This window comes from Hydra vulgaris, chromosome 02 (genome assembly GCF_038396675.1).
Source record: "Hydra vulgaris chromosome 02, alternate assembly HydraT2T_AEP".
NCBI lineage: Eukaryota > Metazoa > Cnidaria > Hydrozoa > Anthoathecata > Hydridae > Hydra > Hydra vulgaris.
The window spans coordinates 59,210,001-59,226,023 of NC_088921.1; the positions used below are offsets into that span (position 1 = coordinate 59,210,001).

Sequence of the window (16,023 nt, forward strand, 5' to 3'; positions counted from 1 at the left end):
TAACATATAAAGTAAGAAAAACTGGTGCTATTCATCATGTAAGATTTTTAGGAAAAGCAATTTATTATCTAAAGCTTCGGCTTTTATCCAATCAACTTACGTTTGTTCAGGAAAATGATAAACTGAAAATTGAAAATAAGCTTATTACAGAATTTATTGTTTGCTTTTATGCAAAATGGTATCTACAATCTGAGGATGTCATCAAAGCTCCTTTTCTTGACATTACAGCCATACATCAAATGCATCTGTACAAGAAGGTATGTACAAACCCAATAGCTGTTGATGCTGTATTAGAGTCTCAGTATAAACACTGTTGGTATTTGGATTCAACAATGATACCTTTAGCTTTGCTAGATGATGAGTTAGCATCGGAGGAAAAGGCAAAAATTGCATCAGCAATTCTGTCATTTGATATGCCTAGTTCTGACTATTATAAGCCTGAGAATAAAGTAAAGCAAGATATCAAGGAAATTTATAAAATGAATACAAAAATTGGGAAAAAACCACCATCCTTGTCTGCCTTGGTTGATGTCTTTTCTTACCTGATTTTTGACATGATTGGGTTTGATAAGCAACGAGTTCAAGACTGGCTCTCACTTCCACCAAACTATTGGCATACTCAGTCATGCTTCAAAAGTTTTCAAAAATATGCTGAAACTTTGATTTTTGTAAATGACCATTCAGAACGGTCAATAGGTATGATGGGGCAGTATATTCATAGATATTCTGATGAAACTGAAAAGCACAACAGATTGCTAACTGTGGACAAAGTTCGATCTGTATTCAGATCACAAGAACAAAAATCCGGTACAATTTCAAAGATTAAGTTTAATGATGGACTTGGTGTGATGCGAAAAAAGATAAAGAGTTAAACTTGATTATTATTAGATTTGTAAATTTTTTTTTCTGTTATAAAACTTGAATATAAATTTATAATTTTATTTATTCTTGCTCAACTTTAACTACAAAAATTCTGATTTTCATGATTTTCAATACCAAACATAGATTTTTGAGAAGTAGGAAAAAAACCATATATTTTTAAACAAAAATATAGGCCTATATACAAATAGCAGGAAAAAAAAATTTGAAAAAAAAAAAAAATTACCCCTCCCTCAAGGCGCCCAAAAATTACCACTTTTCGGTCAATTTTCCCCTAAATTTTTAACTTGAGGGGGGAAAAAAGTGATCGGACAGCGCTCAAACTTTGCGAGGCTCATTTTTTATACATTTGCCCCAAATTTAGGGGGTATGGTTTTTTAGATTTGAAAATTCACTTTTTTTGAATACCCCTAATATATATATATATATATATATATATATATATATATATATATATATATATATATATATATATATATATATATATATATATATATATATATATATATATTAGTTTTAATATTGTTACTATCATATTACAATATTTTTTAATTAAAAAAGCATAGACATACAACAAAGCTATTTCATTTTGTCTTCGAATTATATCATTTTTTTTATTAACTAAGTTGAACCATTCTTGCAACAAATCCTCTTCCTCCTCTTTAATACCTGCAAAAATTAATTTTATAAAACATTTATACACACAGTATATTTATAATCACATATAAAATATTCATGTACACAAGTATAATACTTATACACAATTGCCAAATATTTATACAGCCAATAATAATGTTTTGGCTAGGAGTATGAATGTTTTGACAAAAACATACTACCAAACCCTCAGTCAATATATGTAATGAAGTCCTCGGATCATATTTTACGGTTATCAGAAATATCAAATTTTTGTGCTTATATTTTGTGCAATAATTACCTAATACACTTCATAATAACAACCTTACACAGGAAAGCTCCCTCAAGTGTTTAAAATGCCTCAAGTCAATTTTAATATCAGTAATTATTGATCACTTAAATTGACATATATGTATATATATTTTTTACCCATAGCTGTGTTTTGCGAGAATAGAGGATAAAACACTTGCTCAGCTTTGCAACAAATTATTATAATAGTAAAAAAAAAAATTTTTAATATTAATGTTCAAGAGATTTTAATTTAACATTCAAGAATTTTCTGGTGGAATAGTTCACTATTCATCATTAAATAAGATTTTAGTTTTTTCTTATAAATAGTTGAGTTTTTTTCATGTCCACTGTTTCATTTCCAAATAATGTCATGGATTTGGAAGTTTATTTATAAGTTTAGGAACATAGTGGGATAATGCTCGATTACCAAAACGATTGCTGCATTTTGTTTCCTTTAATTTTTGTGTTCTTTCTGACGATGAGTAGTGAATTAAATTACATTGATGACATTGGTGCTTCCAGTATAATAGATTTGTGCATTATTAAAAGGACCTTGAAATATATTTTTTCTCTAATTTTCAGCCAATGCAATTTGTTAAATTCCTGGTTGTTTACATGATTTTCTATTCTAGTTTTAAATACCAGTTTTGCTGCACTTTTCAATTCCAAATTAGAGGGAGTTGCAATAATCTTGCTGTGCAAATATTAGTGAACATACTATGGTACACAAATCTTTGTGTGATAAGAATTATTTTATTTTGTACATTTTGCTCAATATATTGTAGCAGTTTTTAAAAATCTTATCTATTTGTGTTTTTAAGATAATTCATTGTCAAGTATCCCCCCTAAACTTTTTTGCTAAGTCAACAAGTCTAATGCATTACTTGTTAATAAAAGTACCTTTAATAATAATAATATCTTTTTGAATGCTAGGTGATGCAATAATTATTATTTTTTTTTTCAATTGGTTAATATGTAAGAATGATTCACTCATCCATTTAGATATGTATTCAAGACATTATTTCATCTGGCTTGTTTATTACTACATCTAGTATGTGTCCCATTTTATGAGTTGGTTCTTTGTGTTAGATTTAGTACATCTAGTATTTCTTTGAAGCTTTTGCTAAATAGTTCTTTAGTATCTAAGTGCATGTTTATACAACACGCTATAATATATTTGCAACCTGTTGATACTATCGTTTCAAGTAAATCCATGAATTCATCCAGAAATGTTATGTAAGAGACAAATATTAGTCTATAAATGCAAATGAAAATTAGTGATCTGTTCGCTACATTTAGCACATATGGGTTCTTGTTTCTTGTATTCCTTTGCAAAATGTCCAAAGCTTTGAGAGTTAAAACAACACATTACATAGAGTTTGTCATATATTCTGCAAGAAGTTAATCCAAGTGTTACTTTGTTTTTATAATATTGAAAACCTTCTTGTAATATTTTACTTTCGCAAACACTTAAAACATTGATGGCTTATTTTTTATCGGTTTGATAGCTTCTATTTTCAAATGATCTTTGATGTTGTTCACCTTGCTAAATTCTTGGATAAAACTGTTTTGTGTGTGCAGCATATTAACAACTTCATTTTCATTATATTCCTTAGGTAAACTTCTGATAATAATTTTTTGCATGTCTAACTTATATATGAAAACTCCAACACCAGATTCTCTCTTAGTTATAGGAATTTATTTTAATAAATGATTTTATTTTTATTTGATTGTTTGTGTCTTTGAGAGAATTCAATAATTGGTCTTTAGATTCTTCAGAGTTACATACTAGGGCAAGATCACCTGATTTATGAGTTTTTCAATTAAATATTATTATTCATGACTATATTTTTGATTATACCTATGTTATCTTTGTTAACTTTTTCATCAGACATTTTTCCTATAACTAAGAGAGAATCTGGTGTTGGAGTTTTCACTGTATTTAACCTTTCTTTGTTGAACCATAAATTATTATTTTCCAATTTAGTATCACTTGAGAATTTTTTAACAGTTGTTTTATTTCATTGAGCTCAGTTTTGATTTCTGTAACATTGCATTCTAGAGTGTTCAAGCCTCAATGCTTCTGATTTAGATACACTTATTTCGAAGTTGGTTAGGCAGACATCACAAAAGAACAGAAGGTTTTTCTTAGTTAAAGGGAGAAGAAAATTTGAAAGTGTGGTTTTGCATGCTACTCTATCTTCTTTTGAAATAGATGGGCAAAAAACATAAAACCTTGATTAAACCTTGAAATACGAAACATTGAACATTTTCTGTTACTAATGCTGTATTTTGGCAGGCAGGACAATCCCCATTTATGTCTAATTTACTGGTAATCGACATTCTTAATATAATATAATATATATATATATATATTATATTACCATATTTGAAAACTTTGATTAAGTCTGACAAAGTTGTTTTGTTTAGAAGTTATAAAAAGTAAACGTTATCATTAAAAAAGTTAATTTTTGAAAAAAATTTAGGACTTTAATGCTGTAACTTTTGCGTACTAAATTATATGATAGTATTTCACATTTCTAGTCATTTCCATTTTCTGTTCATTTTTAATAGCTTAAAGAGTGTCATTTGTTATGACCCCCACTTATTCCAGATAAACATATTTTAAATAATACCTTCTGACATGGCTTTTCTAAGTTCATGTTCAAGTTTTTGGGCAACTGAGTCCAAGGCCTTAGTTTCTTTATGGAGTTCTGTTAATTCACTGTTGTAATACTCGCCAGCAGATCGCAAGTTCTAAAGTTTTATTTATAAATATAATCAAAAACAAATAATAACTGAATGAATATTCAAAAGAAAATAAATATAATATATTGAATTTATTCATTATATTAATCTATTAATAGACATTAACAGAAAAGTTTAAATATTACCGATAGAAATAATAATAGCAAAAATATTATTGATTTTAATTCTAATAATATTACTGATAAATATAAATTAATTAAATTAAAACGTGAAAAATAAAATAAATCATGAATTCAAAATTATTAATTAATAAAACTCATACTAATTAATTTAAAATAAAACTATAAAAAATTTTATTAAAAAATAGTCAATTAAATTTTTTTATCAAAATCATTAGAAATTATTTAACTATTAATAAAAGTATTAATAGAATGTTATGAAACAACTTAGAGAACAAACTCAATTGTTTGAAAAAACTCAATAGATTGTTAAAAATAATATATTCAATGAACAATAATTTACAATCTAATTTCTTTTGAGTATAAAATGAAGATAATAAATTGTTCAAAATGGTAAAAGTTTAAATATTCTAAAAACAATAGTGTAAATTAATTCAAAAGGTAAAACTGATTTTTGTGATTATAACAGAGAAATAAAAAGGGAAAAATCTCAATAAACTCCAGACAACTCTAATTCTGTAAAATAAAATTTCACAAGACTAATTAAACTTTAATCAAATGTGAACTTATTAAACTTTTGTGCATCCAAATGCCAAAATAAATGACACATTGTGCTTCTTATGTAACTTCTTAGATTCAGGCTGATTATAAAGGCTGACATGGAATCTCATATTTGCTCACAATGATTTCAAGTCAAGTCACTCTTCTCCATGGTTTTCCTCTCATTGTGCTGCTGCAATTTCCAATCGTAACCATTACTTCCATATCTATCGCCAAAACAATTCTCCTGAAAACAGACGTCTGCTTACTATTGCTAGAAACCATTGTAAAAAGGTTTTGTCTAACTCCAAAGACATCTATTCTCAGGTCACAAAATCTTGTATTTCATCTAAAAAATTAGGCTCCAGAGACTTCTAGAGAAACAGTGTCTATAACAACAACAAATCTGTTTTTCCTCTTCTCTTGCATAGTTCAGATTTTTTTACCTCACCTAAAGACAAAGCTGAAATGTTTGCTAAGAACTTTTCATCAATCTTATCTCTTGGTTCCATTAATCACATTCTATCTGATATAGCCGACAAACAGGTTGATCCATTGCTTGACATTTGTATCATTTCAGTTTCTGTATCTAAAGTGGTTTCTTTAGTTTTTAATCTTAAATTTAATAACTTTCTTTCTGATCATCAATATGAATTTTGATCTTCTCATTCTACTGATTTAGTAACAGTAATAACTGATAGGTTTTATCGTGCATTAGATAGATGTGGAGAGATTAAGGCTATTGCTCTCAGCATTTCTAAAGCCTTTGATAAAATTTGACATGCTAGTCTTCTCCATAAGTTCTCTTCTTACGGTGTACCAGGTAACATCTTTACGATTATTGAACCCTTCCTTACCAATCGTAGTACTAAAGTTGTCCTCGATGGAAAGCACTCTTCTTCATACCCTGTAACTTCAGGGGTTCCTCAAGATTCTATCCTTGCCCTTTACTTTTTTAAATTTACATTAACGATCTAACAGAAATACTCACATTTTAGGTAGCTACTCTTTGTCTACTAGAATTAACTCTTACCTCCAATCTTTCTTGAAAACCATATATCAAATCCATTACAAAATTAACATTTCCTGAGGTTGCATTTCTTTATTGTAATCACCACTTTTTTACTCCAGATTCAATTCTTTATCTCTATAAATCTCAAACCCGTCCTTATATAGAATATTGTTGCCATATCTAGACTGGATCTTTGAGGATGTCCTTTCACTTTGTGGTGCAAAAATGCATTGGAAACATAGTTGGTCTTGCAGCCAACCTCCAACCATTATCACATCATCGTAATGTTGCTTTTATTTCTATTTTCTATAAATACTATAATGGGCACTGCTTTAAAAAGCTAGCGCCTCTTGTGCCATTTACTTGTGCCATTTTATATTCATTTTCGTGTTACTCTTAATTTTAAATCTTTTTTGACGCAAACTACAAACTTTATAATTTATTTAAGCGCATTTAATTCTTTAGAGTTTTATTATAAAAAATTACATCATTGTGTATTTTTTTTACATACAATTCCCTTTTACTTGCTTATGCAAATACGTTATTATTTTTCACTAAATCTCTATACATATTTGTTTATAAATTAAGAATAAAAAATAATTTAATATCTTAATAACTAATCTAATATCTTTGCTTTTTTAAATTTTATTAAAGAAACTTATAGAATTTAAAAATTTTTATTAAATAAACAATAATGATTGTCAGGAATCTTTATAAATATCTTTGATATAATTATAAGTTTATATAAACATATACATTTATATATACATAATACATACATATAATATATACATTTTTTGTTTAATAATAATTTAATAATAATAATTGTGTAATATATACATTTTTTGTTTGAAAATTTTTTTTAATGTGAATTACATATTCCGGGATCAAAATCCTTCATTGGCTACTCCTTTTTAATTTTAATGTTTTAATTGAAAGTAGTTTTAATAATCACTTAATAACATTAAAGATAACACAAAACCAATTTATAGGAATAAACAAGTTCAAAATATCACAAATGTTTTACAAAAATTAGAAAATAGATTAACTAAACAAATTCTTTAGTAATTTATGAAGAAAAAAAAATTTATGTAGAAAAAAAATTATGAAAAATTACTAGATTTGAAATTTGAAATTCTACAATTACGTCATATATTAAAACTCTTTAGAATTAAAGATGCTTTTTTTTTAAACATTCTTTGTAATATGAAGTCAACTTGCCTTGGCACTTTAAAATCCCTTTAATTTTACAAAATAAAAAGTCCTAAATTAAGAACAAATTTTAAGAACAAATTCTGTGAAAATTTTCTTATAAAAATGAACATTTTTTTATCTATATGTTATCTAAATATTTCCTGTTTAATTAATATAACCAAAAGTTGCTTTTTTGTTGCAATTCCATTGAAAATTTTCTTGCAATTCATTAAACATTTTCCTTTGACATGTCAAAGGAATTTAAAATTATTCTTTAAGAAACAAGTTTTTCTTTGTTTTTTAAATATAAGCATACTTTTTAAGTCTTTTCCAAAAAATAAATAATCCATTGATTACTTTTAACTAGTAAATTTTTTAAAATGATATTAACAGATTTCATAGGATTTAATTTAATGACCATTCTCATACACCTCACATTTTTTTATAACAAAGCATCACACATTTATGAAACAATACGTTCTTATTTAAAACAACTATAAAAAAAGAATAAAAAATAGAATAAAAAAGATAAAAACAATTTGAAGATGAATATATATATATATATATATATATATATATAATTTATTTGAAGATGAATATATATATATAAAGAATTAAAGCAAAGTAAAATAATAAACAATATTGTTTAAAATACTTACAAAATTTTCAAGCTCATAAAAGTAATCATCAACAGGCTAAAAATAGAAAAAATTAAGAAATAAATATACAAAAACTTCTGAAACTCAGGTTGTAATTATGGTTGTTTACATGTAAGTAAGGCGTTTAATTTGTTAAATATTATAAAACATGGTGTTAAACTTGGTCATCTCATTTAACTATTTAAACAGGTATTCATGCTTAAGAATGTTTTTATAAACAGTTCAATAAAAATAAAAAAATAAAAAAAATTCAATAGAACTTTTTTTGCTGTTATATATAAAAGTAATTTTTAAATAAAAGAATTTAAAAAGCTTAAACAAAAAGCCACATTATAGAATATAATACAATTATTTACTTTAATGAATAATTGTAACATATCAAAATTATTCATTAAAAGTTGTGCGTGCAGCACAAAAAATAGGAAAAAGTCAAAAAACATGTTTTTGTGTTACATCAGAACTTGTGATATGATATCATATATTAAAATATATCAATAAGATCTGTCACTTTGTCACTGTTGAAAATGTGAGATACATAAACACTTATTAACATTAAAACATGTTGCAAATGAACATAATTATTTATAAAACTAATATTTCTGTATCACTAATACATCAAACAACTAATAACAACTGGTAACGACTGGTAACGATTGAAAATGACTGGTAACGATTGATAATGACTGGTAATGACTGATTGGTAATGACTGATAGCAGTAATAGATAAAATAAGAAAAATGTCAAGCAGAAAGAATATGGAAACAAATATGGACACTATTTTACCCAAATTATTATACCCTGAAGATATTATTACCAACTTATTTTACCCTAAAAATGATGATGATGATGATGATGATAATGATGATGATGATGAAGAGATGTCTCTTAAATGTCACTCAAATGTGCAATAATTCAACTTAAATGTTCTGTATTGCAACATGTTTGTTTAGTAAAGTACCCCTTGTTTGTTATTGCAACTTTTTTGTTCGTTATTGCAATGTTGTTTACTTTTGCAATATGATTAAGTCTTTATTTTTAACCATTTTTTTCAATAGCCTGCACAAAATTTATTCATCCAAAACTACTAAATAAAGTTTTTTGCATTATGATAAAAATGCATTATAAGTTAATTTATGAAAATCTTATACGTAGCAATAGCATATACATTAACATATATGCAAAAAGTGCATAAATTCTTTTGAGTAAATTTATATGAAGTTTATTATTGAAAGACACAAACTAATTAATAATATATACTAGCTGATTAAGTGGTTTTTTATTTATATTTTTAGTCAATAACTTTAGTTTGGACTTAACTCAATTTTTATTCTATGTTAAATCTTTAAGGGCACTATAAATAAAATCATTTTAAAATTATAAAACAAAAAGTTTTACAATTTTAAATGTAAAACTTTTTATTAGCAGCCTACATGAAGTCTACATTTTAAATAATAACTTGTGTAAAAACAAACATCATTCCTTTTTGTTTTTTCAATATGTTTGATTGTATACTATAAAGTGCTTAAATGATTTACATAACTTTAAATCTAACCAGATTATATGTAAATTACATACACCTAAAGTATTTACACATAGTAATAAATAGATGATATGTAGGGTTTGCTTTTCTGGGCAAACAACACTAAGAAGTTAGTTCTGACTTAACACCTCCTGCTTCAGGTTTTCTGTTGAGTGAAGGCTAGAGAGTGTCTCAATAAAAATACTCATCCTAGGTTGATTTTAAATGCATCTGAAAAAGGCTCCTAAAAAAAAAACTTTAGGGATAGCAGAAAATGTGAATACAGCTCTAAAACTCAGTTTAATGGTTCTGAAGCCGGCTGGCAGTAGATATCACAAAATCAATTATCATTCATAGTCTTTGATGTAACTTAAGTAAGTAAATCAGTTAAATCTTACATTTTGCAAAACTCGCATACTTACTCTTTGTAAGACTAAGTTAAATTTGGTTGTTTCATCTTCGAATTTTGGTATTGATGGTAAATTATTACATTTCAAATCACCTATTTGTTGCAAAATCAGATTTGAATCCTATGATTGTTCTTTTATGTGCATCTGGTTCAATACCTCTTCACTTAATCACTTTTCTCTTTTTATTATTGTTCCACTTCTTCCCAAGATTGCACTTTTTTTGATTAAATAGACCAAACACTTTTTCTTTATCTCTCAGCCATTATTGTTGTTATTGATGACTTTAATCACACTTGGCTTGGCTACTACTTGATATGTCAAGAACAAGATTGTTCTTGAGATATCAAAGGCTTTTTATAAGGTCTGGCGTACTGGTTATCTTCATAAGCTTGTGTCCTATGGTGTACCTTAAAATAATTTTAAAAGTTATTGAACCATTCCATTCTAACCACAATACTACACTATTGACCTTTCATGGAAAATATGTATACAATCCATCGCAAATATAGTATGCCATTTTCTTATTCTTGATTCCATTTTCTACCTTAATGAATTTCCTATTTTATTTTTATGGAATACAAATTTTATCTGATTCTTCTAATGAGCCTTTCTCTCTTTTAAACAGGGTTCAAAAAAATATTATAAAAATTGTTAGACCTAGTCTACCTGCTAAGCTTGAGTCTCAGCCTTATTGCCATAATATTGAATCTCTTTCTTTTTTTACAAACACTGCCGTAAACATTGCTCAAGTGAACTATCATCACTTAATTCGAAAACCAAAACATATGTGACTTTTATTTTAACTGACATGCTTAAAAAACTTTTATTTATCTAGCTTTTTTTTCTTGAACATCGATGTTCTGGAAAACTCACTACAGTCTTCATGTTTTCCTGACTCATGCAATTGTAAATTGTACAAATCAAACATTCCACCTGCTATCATGTTCTTTAACTCTTTTCTTTGTTTTTTCCAAATTCCAAATCCCAAAATCTAACATAAATTCCAACTTAATTTTTAATTAACTATCAACTTATTTAGTTGTTGCTTGTAGCCTTGTTGGGAGTGAATTTGTTTAAAAAAAAAAAAAAGGACTTAAATAAATACTACTAAAAACACCAGATATTTTATACTTTACAAACTGAAATAAAAACTTTGGCACATAAACTTGCTAAGTGGTCACACACAAGCAGTGAACGCCTAAGAAAAAACATTATTGTGAATACGATGTAAACGTTTTACTTTCACACATTAGCATACAAGAACAAAAATGTTATGCAGAAAGTATTAAATATCAAATATAATAATAATAGAGAAAATACGTTTATATAAAAAGTACTTGATAAAACATTATAGCTTATTATGAGATCTATTACTAAAGTAAATATTTTTTTATCCATACTTTAAAATAAAATTCTTTTCTAAGGTGAGCAATAAGATACTCTTTTTTCTTTAACAAAATAAACAATAAACTTTTAATTTAACAAAATTATATACAAAAGTTTGGATATTTAGAAACAAGATTTCCCAACTTGTTTCCAATTTGTTTGGTATTATTTAATTGTTTTAATTTATTAATTCACATAGAGAGAGACTTGCAAAAAACGCATTAATTTGGTTTAAATATAAAAGCTTACATTTATTTATTTAAAAATTTATTTTCAGAAACATTTCAGGTTGTAAAAAAGAACATTTATATTCTCCTCTGTTTCTACTTATTGTCAACTTCTTTATACTTCAAATCACAGAAAGGTTGTGCATGTTTGTTTTTATAGTTATTTCTTCATCAGGTTTTTTGGATTAAAAAAGCATAGATATATAATTACTACCTACTAATTTTGAAACCATGATAAAATATACATTTTATATTCATTTATTTTTAAATGTCTGTTTTTTCTTGAAAAAAAAAATAGTTTTAGAAAAAAATGTTACTTTTGAAAATAATTTTTTTTATATCTTTCTATTTAGTAATTAACAAAAAAAACCTTAAGCAATACAACTAAGGTCCAAAATACTGTCAACGACTATATAGCAATAACTAACTGAGACAAATACTGATGATAGCAATGATGTTGATGATGTTGATGATAATGATAATGTTGATGATGAGGAATTTTACCCCAAAGAATAAATTAATTTCTTACAACATCAACTTCTTCATCTGTGACTGCTTGATCACTATCTTCTCCAGATGGATCTGCTTGATGTAAGTCGACTGAATTAAGTTCTTGTTCTTCTTCTCGCTTCATTTTTGCCAATTCTGCTGCTATTTCAGCAGCTAAAATTTTGAATTTAGAGTTTCTATTAATCTGGCTGGTTTTCAGAGATTAAAAATATGCAAAGATGAAAAGCAAGAGTAAATTTGTTTTTAATAAATATCTTTTTTAGAACTTGTTATTTTTTCTTAATAAACTATTAAAATAATAAAAATAACATTTATGAAAATAATGTTTACAAAAAATAATTTATATCTTATAAAACACAATATAGATAATAAGAAAAATAAAGAACTCACCAACATCACGTTTAGGCTTATGGCGGCAATTTTCTCCAAACGTATCAAACTGAACCTTGCGTGAGTCAGCATAAGATGCTGCGTCCTTATGTGTTGTGAGCTTTCTTTTTTCTATAATAAATATTTTGTAATAATGTTGTATTTAAAAGTAAGATAACAGATTATTAGTATCCCAACTTGAGTAAATGGAGATCTATTTGCAAACAATATTCATTCATCATGGAAGAGTGAAAAAAATTTAAACACTTTGTGTGAAATATGGTGACTTTATTTTAGCAAATACTCTCTAGAAGCTTTTAAACAGATTTTGAGATAAAAAATAGTATAGACTGCAATGTCTTGATTTATATTTATGAAAACGATGTCATCTTAAATTATTGAGTTTAAGCATTACATTTTTTTTTAAAGATAATTATATCATGTTCACACTTTAATTACATAAAAAGTACTTCGTCAGCAAATTCATGTAAAATATTTGAGAATCAGCATAAAAATAATTTTTTTTTTTTTTTTTGTAATTCACCTCCCAAAGGCCGAGAAGAACACTACAGATGAGGAGGCTACTGATGGATATAACCCTCTCTCAACTCTATAATTCCGAAACACAAACCTTGACGAACAAGGCCACTGCGCAGAGAATCAAGTTGAGCGCGGTTCTACCAGGGATGTGGTGGGAATCGAACTCAGAACCTGTCGCTTATAAAGTGAGTGCTCTACCACTACACCACTACCCCGTTTACAGCAAGAAGACTAAAATCTAATTTCACAAAAAAATTTGAACTATTAAGATAAGCTAAGTTTCAAAAAATTATTTAAATTAATCTTGTTAAGTTTGTTAAAAGGTACTTATGGTAAGAGGTCTTATAAATGGAAATATATGTATATCTATAATAAAGACATCTATAATATATGAAATAATGGAGACATTTATACATCATATTTTATTTTCACACTTAAACATACATGTATGTTTAGGTATGAAAATAAAATATCTTTAAAAATTATTGAATATTAATTTAAACCTTTTGATTCTTCGACTTCTTTCCCAACTTTTTTTATCTGCAATGACTTTACTCTTCTCTTTTTAACAAGGGTAAATGGATTTTTTTTAAAATCTGCAGCTTGACTACCTGCTTGACTAACTTCTTGAATACCTTCTTGACTACTTGCAGCAACAGGTATGTTTTTTGTGTCTTCAGCATCTACACTACTAGGACTACAGCTACGATCAATGTTAGTTAACGAGCCTCTTAGTTTTGCTTGTTCAAGCAAATGTGTTGCTTTAGATCGAAGCAGTGATTTACGATCCTCTTCCTATAAATAATGTTACTTTGTTTGTATTCAAGAGTAGATGTTTGTGTGTGTGTGTATGTGTGTGTGTCTATATATATGTGTGTGTGTGTGTGTGTGTGTGTGTGTGTGTGTGTGTGTGTGTGTGTGTGTGTGTGTGTGTGTGTCTATATATATATATATATATATATATATATATATATATATATATATATATATATATATTTATATATATATATATATATATATATATAAATATATACATATATATATAATATATATGTTACTGTTACCCGCAGTACCAGGAATTAGCTAAATGCTAATGTTTATAATATAATTTAATATTGCAACTCTGAGTTTCATGTGTTATCACAATCATCAGGCAAGTAGTAAAAGTTTAATTTTGCTACGATTTGTTTAGTGGACGTTACGGTTTATATTTGTATTTTAGATCGTTACGGGACGGAAATTGATTAGTAGTTAGGTTAATAATATTATTAATTTGTTTTTAGTTGGCTAATAATTGTGAAATAGTTATATGCTTAATGTTGTTTAAAATATTTTTTATGTGTTAATATGTATTATTTGTGTAATAAAAAATAAGAAAATAAAAATAAGAAAATAAGAATTAAAATTGATATAATAATATACATAATATTATGAAATATATTACAAAAGCTGTGTATGTGAGTAATTTATTAGTTAGCCTAGAGATATATGGAGCAGATTAGTATAGTTATTTTTATTTATAGTTGTTAGTCAGGTTTGTAGCGAGCTTTGTAATTTTTTAATAAGAATTTATTTTCGTGGAAGCACTTTGATATAATTTCGGTTCTCTTATTTAACAGTTCTTCTGGTTTTGGATATGATATAATAGTAAATTTCTCATACAGACATAGTGGGCATCTTTTGGAAATATTTGAGTAGGGGGGTACTGATTTGAGAATAGACCATGTTAGCATAAGGGTTTCATTAAAATTGTTTTTTAAATCCCAGATATAGTTTGATAGGGCGGTAGAATTTTTGTATTTAATATTGTTGAATGATGATTTGTGGTTGTTGTATCTGGTTTTCCACTCACCTTCCGTTAATCCTATATAAACTTTGCTGGGTTAGTTTTTTGCTGCGATGATGCATTTATATATAATATCTGTGGATTTGCACTTACCATTTAGAGGGCATTCTGCTTTGTTTCAACAGTTGCATTTTGGATCATTATTTTCAATTCTAGGGAAGATAATTTTTTTGTTGTGGTTTTTTATAATTTTTTCTATATTTTCAGTGCAACTGTAGCTTACCTTTACAGTGTTTCTGTTTAAGATTTTGTGAAGTTTGTGTGTCTTAGGGAAGTTTTTTTCTAGAAAATACAAGAACATTTTTGCAACATTTGTGGAGACGTTTTTATTAAATGGCTGGTTGAACCATATGATATTGCGTTTACAATTTTTCTAGGGTATTTTTTGTTTGATCTGACATTTGAGGGGGTAGTTTTTGTATCCGCTATTTTTTAGTGCTTGTTCATATTTGTTTTTAGATTGATTAAATATAACTTCGCTGGAGGAATTTTGTGATAGTCTGTTTGATATTGAATTAGGTAAGTGTTTAATAATTTGTGGTGGGTGATTAGAAGATATGTGGATATATTGAAGATTATCGTTGGATTTTTTGAAAGGCTTATGGGTGTTTTGGGCTAAATTGAAAGTTACATCAAGGAAGTTAACTGATTTAAGATTTGTTTTATGTCTATTTGAAATCCGACGTCTTTAAACTTGTGGATTATGTTTTTTTGCATTCGCTCCATTTCTTGGCCGTTAAAATTGCGTATTATCAACATGCCATCATCACGGTATAGCCCTATGTTGGTTTTTATAATTATATTAGATAATTCGTTGAGAATGTAGATCCCTACATGTTCCCAAATTTCAGCGCCATTGTATCTGCCCATTGCTACATCAAAACTTCCATGGTTCAATTTTTTTATCCATGTGTTATTGTTGTAGTAGAGGAGGGATTTTCGGCTATGTGTTATAATTCTAAGTTGGTCGTCTGTTATTGTGGTGTGTTGTTTTGCAAAGGAAACAGCTTTATTAAATATTTCTGTAGTTATAGATGGAAAAAATTCATTTATGTCGAATTGGATGAAGAAACAACTATTTTTGTCTTCTATGCCGTTGAACCAATTAATAACGTCGGTG

At 26.9% G+C, this 16,023-nt stretch overlaps 1 protein-coding gene across 4 annotated transcripts in view; it reads right to left on the bottom strand.

Annotated features, from left to right (window-relative positions):
- Window positions 1–16,023, bottom strand: part of LOC100198081 (EH domain-binding protein 1) — a 50,995-nt gene that overhangs the window by 10,732 nt on the left and 24,240 nt on the right. For all 4 annotated transcript variants that reach the window (XM_065791542.1, XM_065791540.1, XM_065791539.1 and 1 more), the window contains exons 16-21: window positions 13,561–13,852; window positions 12,539–12,649; window positions 12,168–12,301; window positions 8,097–8,132; window positions 4,440–4,560; window positions 1,452–1,548 (exon numbers count right to left, since the gene is read on the bottom strand). In XM_065791542.1, coding sequence (XP_065647614.1) covers window positions 1,452–1,548; window positions 4,440–4,560; window positions 8,097–8,132; window positions 12,168–12,301; window positions 12,539–12,649; window positions 13,561–13,852 — 791 coding nt within the window. The remainder of the gene's footprint in view (window positions 1–1,451; window positions 1,549–4,439; window positions 4,561–8,096; window positions 8,133–12,167; window positions 12,302–12,538; window positions 12,650–13,560; window positions 13,853–16,023) is intronic.